Source organism: Cherax quadricarinatus, chromosome 11 (assembly GCF_038502225.1).
Source record: "Cherax quadricarinatus isolate ZL_2023a chromosome 11, ASM3850222v1, whole genome shotgun sequence".
Lineage (NCBI taxonomy): Eukaryota > Metazoa > Arthropoda > Malacostraca > Decapoda > Parastacidae > Cherax > Cherax quadricarinatus.
The window spans coordinates 1,332,788-1,341,123 of NC_091302.1; the positions used below are offsets into that span (position 1 = coordinate 1,332,788).

Consider the following 8,336-nt stretch of genomic DNA (forward strand, 5'->3'; position numbering starts at 1 on the left):
AGGTGGGAAGTACAGTGCCTGCACTCTGAAGGATGAGTCAGGATGTTACAGTCCTGGAGGTGGGAAGTACAGTGCCTGCACTCTGAAGGATGAGTGAGGATGTTACAGTCCTGGAGGTGGAAAGTACAGTGCCTGCACTCTGAAGGATCATCTGTAAAATCAGCAGCTTCTGGCAAGACGGTGAGTGAATGAATGATGGTGAAAGAGTTTCCTTTTTCGTGAATCATGTACCATGGTGCGACGACTGGTATTAAAAAAATGATTGACCTGTTGGTAGCACGTTGATATCTGTTGGTAGTAGGTTGATATTTGTTGGTAGCACGTTGATATCTGTTGGTAGTAGGTTGATATTTGTTGGTAGTAGGTTGATATTTGTTGGTAGCACGTTGATATCTGTTGGTAGTAGGTTGATATTTGTTGGTAGTAGGTTGATATTTGTTGGTAGCACGTTGATATCTGTTGGTAGTAGGTTGATATCTGTTGGTAGCAGGTTGATATTTGTTGGTAGCAGGTTGATATGTTGGTAGTAGGTTGATATTTGTTGGTAGTAGGTTGATATTTGTTGGTAGTAGTTTGATATTTGTTGGTAGTAGTTGATATTTGTTGGTAGTAGGTTGATATTTGTTGGTAGTAGGTTGATATTTGTTGGTAGTAGTTGATATTTGTTGGTAGTAGTTGATATTTGTTGGTAGTAGTTGATATTTGTTGGTAGTAGTTGATATTTGTTGGTAGTAGTTGATATTTGTTGGTAGTAGGTTGATATCTGTTGGTAGTAGGTTGATATTTGTTGGTAGTAGGTTGATATTTGTTGGTAGTAGGTTGATATTTGTTGGTAGTAGGTTGATATTTGTTGGTAGCAGGTTGATATCTGTTGGTAGTAGGTTGATATTTGTTGGTAGCAGGTTGATATTTGTTGGTAGTAGTTGATATTTGTTGGTAGTAGGTTGATATTTGTTGGTAGTAGGTTGATATTTGTTCGTAGTAGGTTGATATTTGTTGGTAGTAGGTTGATATTTGTAGGTAGTAGGTTGATATTTGTTGGTAGCACGTTGATATCTGTTGGTAGCAGGTTGATATTTGTTGGTAGTAGGTTGATATTTGTTGGTAGCAGGTTGATATTTGTTGGTAGTAGGTTGATATTTGTTGGTAGTAGGTTGATATTTGTTGGTAGTAGGTTGATATTTGTTGGTAGTAGGTTGATATTTGTTGGTAGTAGGTTGATATTTGTTGGTAGTAGGTTGATATTTGTTGGTAGTAGGTTGATATTTGTTGGTAGTAGGTTGATATTTGTTCGTAGTAGGTTGATATTTGTTGGTAGTAGGTTGATATTTGTTGGTAGTAGGTTGATATTTGTTGGTAGTAGGTTGATATTTGTGGGTAGTAGGTTGATATTTGTTGGTAGTAGGTTGATATTTGTTGGTAGCAGGTTGATATTTGTTGGTAGTAGGTTGATATTTGTTGGTAGCACGTTGATATCTGTTGGTAGTAGGTTGATATTTGTTGGTAGCACGTTGATATCTGTTGGTAGTAGGTTGATATTTGTTGGTAGTAGGTTGATATTTGTTGGTAGCACGTTGATATCTGTTGGTAGTAGGTTGATATTTGTTGGTAGTAGGTTGATATTTGTTGGTAGCACGTTGATATCTGTTGGTAGCAGGTTGATATTTGTTGGTAGTAGGTTGATATTTGTTGGTAGCACGTTGATATCTGTTGGTAGTAGGTTGATATTTGTTGGTAGCACGTTGATATCTGTTGGTAGTAGGTTGATATTTGTTGGTAGTAGGTTGATATTTGTTGGTAGTAGGTTGATATTTGTTGGTAGCAGGTTGATATTTGTTGGTAGTAGGTTGATATTTGTTGGTAGTAGGTTGATATTTGTTGGTAGTAGGTTGATATTTGTTGGTAGTAGGTTGATATTTGTTGGTAGTAGGTTGATATTTGTTGGTAGTAGGTTGATATTTGTTGGTAGTAGGTTGATATTTGTTGGTAGCAGGTTGATATTTGTTGGTAGTAGGTTGATATTTGTTGGTAGTAGGTTGATATTTGTTGGTAATAGGTTGATATTTGTTGGTAGCAGGTTGATATTTGTTGGTAGTAGGTTGATATTTGTTGGTAGTAGGTTGATATTTGTTGGTAGTAGGTTGATATTTGTTGGTAGTAGGTTGATATTTGTTGGTAGTAGGTTGATATCTGTTGGTAGTAGGTTGATATTTGTTGGTAGTAGGTTGATATTTGTTGGTAGTAGGTTGATATTTGTTGGTAGTAGGTTGATATTTGTTGGTAGTAGGTTGATATTTGTTGGTAGTAGGTTGATATTTGTTGGTAGTAGGTTGATATTTGTTGGTAGTAGGTTGATATTTGTTGGTAGCAGGTTGATATTTGTTGGTAGTAGGTTGATATTTGTTGGTAGTAGGTTGATATTTGTTGGTAGTAGGTTGATATTTGTTGGTAGTAGGTTGATATTTGTTGGTAGTAGGTTGATATCTGTTGGTAGTAGGTTGATATTTGTTGGTAGTAGGTTGATATTTGTTGGTAGTAGGTTGATATTTGTTGGTAGTAGGTTGATATTTGTTGGTAGCAGGTTGATATTTGTTGGTAGTAGGTTGATATTTGTTGGTAGTAGGTTGATATTTGTTGGTAGTAGGTTGATATCTGTTGGTAGCAGGTTGATATCTGTTGGTAGTAGGTTGATATCTGTTGGCAGTAGGTTGATATTTGTTGCTAGTAGGTTGATATTTGTTGGTAGTAGGTTGATATCTGTTGGCAGTAGGTTGATATTTGTTGCTAGTAGGTTGATATTTGTTGGTAGTAGGTTGATATCTGTTGGTAGTAGGTTGATATTTGTTGCTAGTAGGTTGATATTTGTTGCTAGTAGGTTGATATTTGTTGGTAGTAGGTTGATATTTGTTGGTAGCAGGTTGATATTTGTTGGTAGCAGGTTGATATTTGTTGGTAGCAGGTTGATATTTGTTGGTAGTACGTTGATATCTGTTGGTAGCAGGTTGATATCTGTTGGTAGTACGTTGATATCTGTTGGTAGCAGGTTGATATCTGTTGGTAGTAGGTTGATATTTGTTGGTAGTAGGTTGATATTTGTTAGTAGTAGGTTGATATCTGTTGCTAGTAGGTTGATATTTGTTGGTAGTAGGTTGATATTTGTTGGTAGCAGGTTGATATTTGTTGGTAGTAGGTTGATATTTGTTGGTAGCAGGTTGATATTTGTTGGTAGTAGGTTGATATTTGTTGGTAGCAGGTTGATATTTGTTGGTAGCAGGTTGATATTTGTTGGTAGCAGGTTGATATTTGTTGGTAGCAGGTTGATATTTGTTGGTAGTACGTTGATATTTGTTGGTAGCAGGTTGATATCTGTTGGTAGTACGTTGATATCTGTTGGTAGCAGGTTGATATCTGTTGGTAGTGGGTTGATATGTGTTGGTAGTAGGTTGATATCTGTTGGTAGCAGGTTGATATCTGTTGGTAGTAGGTTGATATCTGTTGGTAGCAGGTTGATATCTGTTGGTAGTACGTTGATATCTGTTGGTAGCAGGTTGATATCTGTTGGTAGTGGGTTGATATCTGTTGGTAGTAGGTTGATATCTGTTGGTAGCAGGTTGATATTTGTTGGTAGTAGGTTGATATCTGTTGATAGTAGGTTGATATCTGTTGGTAGGTTGATATCTGTTGGTAGTAGGTTGATATCTGTTGGTAGCAGGTTGATATCTGTTGGTAGTAGGTTGATATCTGTTGGTAGCATGTTGATATCTGTTGGTAGTAGGTTGGTATCTGTTGGTAGCAGGTTGATATCTGTTGGTAGTAGGTTGATATCTGTTGGTAGCAGGTTGATATCTGTTGGTAGCAGGTTGATATCTGTTGGTAGCAGGTTGATATCTGTTGGTAGTAGGTTGATATCTGTTGGTAGGAGGTTGATATCTGTTGGTAGTAGGTTGATATCTGTTGGTAGGAGGTTGATATCTGTTGGTAGTAGGTTGATATCTGTTGGTAGCAGGTTGATATCTGTTGGTAGTAAGTTGATATTTGTTGGTAGTAGGTTGATATCTGTTGGTAGCATGTTGATATCTGTTGGTAGCAGGTTGATATCGGTTGGTAGTAGGTTGGTATCTGTTGGTAGTAGGTTGATGTCTGTTGGTACCAGGTTGATATCTGTTGGTAGTAGGTTGATTTCTGTTGGTAGTAGGTTGATATCTGTTGGTAGCAGGTTGATATCTATTGGTAGTGGGTTGATATCTGTTGGTAGTAGGTTGATATCTGTTGGTAGCAGGTTGATATTTGTTGGTAGTAGGTTGATATCTGTTGATAGTAGGTTGATATCTGTTGGTAGGTTGATATCTGTTGGTAGTAGGTTGATATCTGTTGGTAGCAGGTTGATATCTGTTGGTAGTAGGTTGATATCTGTTGGTAGCATGTTGATATCTGTTGGTAGTAGGTTGGTATCTGTTGGTAGCAGGTTGATATCTGTTGGTAGTAGGTTGATGTCTGTTGGTAGCAGGTTGATATCTGTTGGTATCAGGTTGATATCTGTTTGTAGCAGGTTGATATCTGTTGGTAGTAGGTTGATATGTGTTGGTAGGAGGTTGATATCTGTTGGTAGTAGGTTGATATCTGTTGGTAGGAGGTTGATATCTGTTGGTAGTAGGTTGATATCTGTTGGTAGCAGGTTGATATCTGTTGGTAGTAAGTTGATATTTGTTGGTAGTAGGTTGATATCTGTTGGTAGCATGTTGATATCTGTTGGTAGCAGGTTGATATCTGTTGGTAGTAGGTTGATATCTGTTGGTAGTAGGTTGATGTCTGTTGGTACCAGGTTTATATGTGTTGGTAGTAGGTTGATTTCTGTTGGTAGTAGATTGATATCTGTTGGTAGCAGGTTGATATCTGTTGGTAGTAGGTTGATATCTGTTGGTAGTAGGTTGATATCTGTTGGTAGCAGGTTGATATCTGTTGGTAGCAGGTTGATATCTGTTGGTAGCAGGTTGATATCTGTTGGTAGCAGGTTGATATCTGTTGGTAGCAGGTTGAATAGTCTTGACTACAGATGTTGTCACAGTGTTCCTGGCCCTTTGCTGTTTTCTGAATTTATCCCACAGTTCCTTCAGTATCTCTCACTTCAGTGTCTCTCACTCTTGCATCTCTCACTTTTGTATCTCTCACTCTTGTATCTCTGACACCGGTGTCTCTCACTCGTGTTACATATATATATGGTATAAACCTTGGTAATAAATACCGACAAGTTGGTTTAGAAAGACACGTAAGCAAACACTATAACATATTTATTAGAAAACGTTTCGGTCCTGGGACCTTGATCACTTCTAACATACAGAGGTAGAAAGACATTATATATATAGGCGGAGAGTGAGATGTGACGCACGTGACCTGAGGAATGTCATAAGAACATAAGAATGAAGGAACACTGTAGAAGGCCTACTGGCCCATGCGAGGCAGGTCCTTATCAAAACAACCTCTGCCTATGATGAGGACGGGTAGACGATGAAATCATGTGACTCCTGTGTTGTTGGGTTGGTGATGCTTAAGTATCATGTATGCCAATGTTTTTGAAATTTTGTAGTTTCCAGTGTTGCGTTCTATAGTGTCGGTGACGGCGATTAGTGAGGCTTCTAGGCACCGTCGGCGTCTGAGGTCTGGTTCGGTGAGTAGTATAGTATGAAACAATATTGTTTCAGACAACGGAACAATGCTCTTCTCCAGACTGAGGGACTGACCACCTCAAAACTTTAAGGGTGATGGACTGATTACATCGTCTTCAAGTATCTTCTGCTTCTATCAACTTTTCTGTACTCGACTGAAGAAGCCTACTGTGTAGGCGAAACGTTTCGAAATAAAGATACCTAACTGTTGCATATGTGTCTTACCTAACAACATATATATATATATATTATATATATATATTATACATATATATATATATATATATATATATTATATATATATATATATATATATATATATATATATATATATATATATATATATATATATATATATATATATATATATATATATATATATATATATATATATATATATATATATATATATTGTAAATGTGTTGCATTTAAATTTTTGATCTTCAGATAGAAAACTAAACCATATTATTGTTCAGTGATTGAACAGATCTGAACTGTTCAACATTCCTTCCTAAAGTTCAGTGAGATGTATGAAGTACCTTGAACAAGTGACATCTGGGTGGTGAACAAGGATGTGAACTTTTACTGAGAGAGTCGAACTGTTGTTGAACTTTTGTTCCTGTGAGGCTGGGGGGAGGGGTCAGCTGTCAGGGTGTTGCTTGACGGAGACTGACAGACGGTGGTGGTGGTGGTGTTGACAGCTGAGAGACATGAGGCTGGGAGGATCACCTGTCAAGGTGTTGACAGGTGACTTTTCCTTTTTGTGTGTGAAGTGTTTGACTGTTGGCACCTGTTAGTTGCCTCTTTTGTGGAGCTAGACTCTGTTGATGTCTGTTTACCGGCTCTGTTGTGCTATTAGTCTCAGTTTACAACACGTTTCATATTCGTGGAGTCTGGTGTATCTTGTTCAGTCTTGTTCACTTCCACTGTTGACATTGATAACTTATCTTGACTCTTCTTTTTTATGTTAAAACACTTTATTCTGTTTAAATCTGTTTACTCGATTTGTGTGACGTTCTAGATTCTGTTTACTCCTGTTGAGATCCTTGATTATGTTAACATCCTAATATTTCTGTTAAGGTGTTAGGATTTTAACACCTGTTACATATATATATATATATATATATATATATATATATATATATATATATATATATATATATATATATATATATATATATATATATATATATATATATATATATATATATATATATATATATATATATATATATATATATGCAAATTAACCACAATGGGGCGCTGAATGATAGCTCCAGAGCCGTTCCTCTGAAGTTATCTGCTTGGACTTCGTACTCTATTTCTGCTACATTGCAAGCTCCTGATGATGTGTCGATCACAACACGAAAGGCCTAGATTTATCATACAACTCCCTCTGTGGTTACTGTATATTCTGCGTTGCTCATTCGCTATTACATAGATATATAAAGACAAATATCAAAGACTTACTTGCTCTGCATATAGATCAACATTCTCCCATCGTAGCCACATTTTTGTGAATCCATGTTGTGTATGTAGGTCATACTGGTATATTGCTCCGAGAAAGAGGGCAAGGATGCCCATTAAGACGGCATACCAGGTACCACGTGTATTATACTTGTTGACAACATTGTCTGAATCAACACCACACTTGTCCCTGGTCTTTCTTTTCTTGTCCTCACTGTTATCATTCTCGTCCACGAGGGTTGAGCGCTTTTTGAGGAGTTTGCGATAGGCCGGGAGATGGGCTAGGGATGCTGCATCTATCCCACGCTTGGCAAGGATGGCCAGGAGAGCGTCCACGCGCTGCCTAGCCTCACACATCATGTAGCACACTGAGCCAGGGAGCCAGTCTGGTGCCGACCATACCTTACCTAGCTAGCCTGCGCTCTCTCACCAGCGGCACCCCCCACTGTTGCTGTCTGCGCTGCGCTGCGCTATCACCACGGCCTGTCACCAACAACAGTAGTAGTAGCAGGACCAGCGAGCGGTAGCAGCAACAACAGTAGTAGTAGCAACAACAGCAGCAGTAGCGGCAACAATAGCAGCAGTAGTAACTACAGTAGAAGTAGCAACAACAGCAGAAGTAACAGCAACAACAGCAGTAGCAACTGTAGTAGTAGTAGTAGTAGCAGCAGCAACAACAACAACAACAACAACAGTAGTAGTAGTAGTAACAACAGTAGCAGAAACAACAGCAGCAGCAACAACAGCAGCGGCAGCAACAACAGCAAAAGCAACAATAGCAATGGCAGTAACAACAACTAGCAACAGCAGCAATAAAGTAGCAGCACCAACAACAGCAGCAGTGGCAGCAACATCAGTAGCAACACCAGTGTAGCAACAACAGTAGCAACGTCAGTAGCAACAGTAGTAACAACGGCAGCATCAACAACAGTAGCAATGGCAGTAGCAACAACAGAAGCAATGGCAGTAGCAACAACAGTAACAACCACAGTAGCAACAACAGTACCAACAACAGTAACAACGGCAGTAGCAACAACAGTAACAACGGTAGTAGCAACAACAGTAGCAACGGCAGCAGCAACAACAGTAACAACGGCAGTAGCAACAACAGTAACGGCAGTAGCAACAACAGGAGCAACGTCAGTAGCAACAATAGTAACAACGGCAGTATCAACAACAGTAGCAATGGCAGTAGCAACAACAGAA

General features: G+C 38.4%; 1 protein-coding gene across 2 annotated transcripts in view; it reads right to left on the minus strand.

Moving 5' to 3' along the window:
• Positions 1-7,525, minus strand: part of LOC128687682 (uncharacterized) — a 271,524-nt gene extending 263,999 nt beyond the window's left edge. Inside the window, exon 1 of one of the 2 annotated variants that reach the window (XM_070083876.1) lies at positions 7,134-7,520. In XM_070083876.1, the coding sequence (XP_069939977.1) occupies positions 7,134-7,490 (357 nt within the window). In that variant the 5' untranslated portion in view covers positions 7,491-7,520. Of the gene's footprint in view, positions 1-7,133 lie in introns of both variants that reach the window. The other variant, XM_070083877.1, reaches the window with a different exon arrangement.
• Between the last annotated feature and the right edge of the window lie 811 nt (positions 7,526-8,336).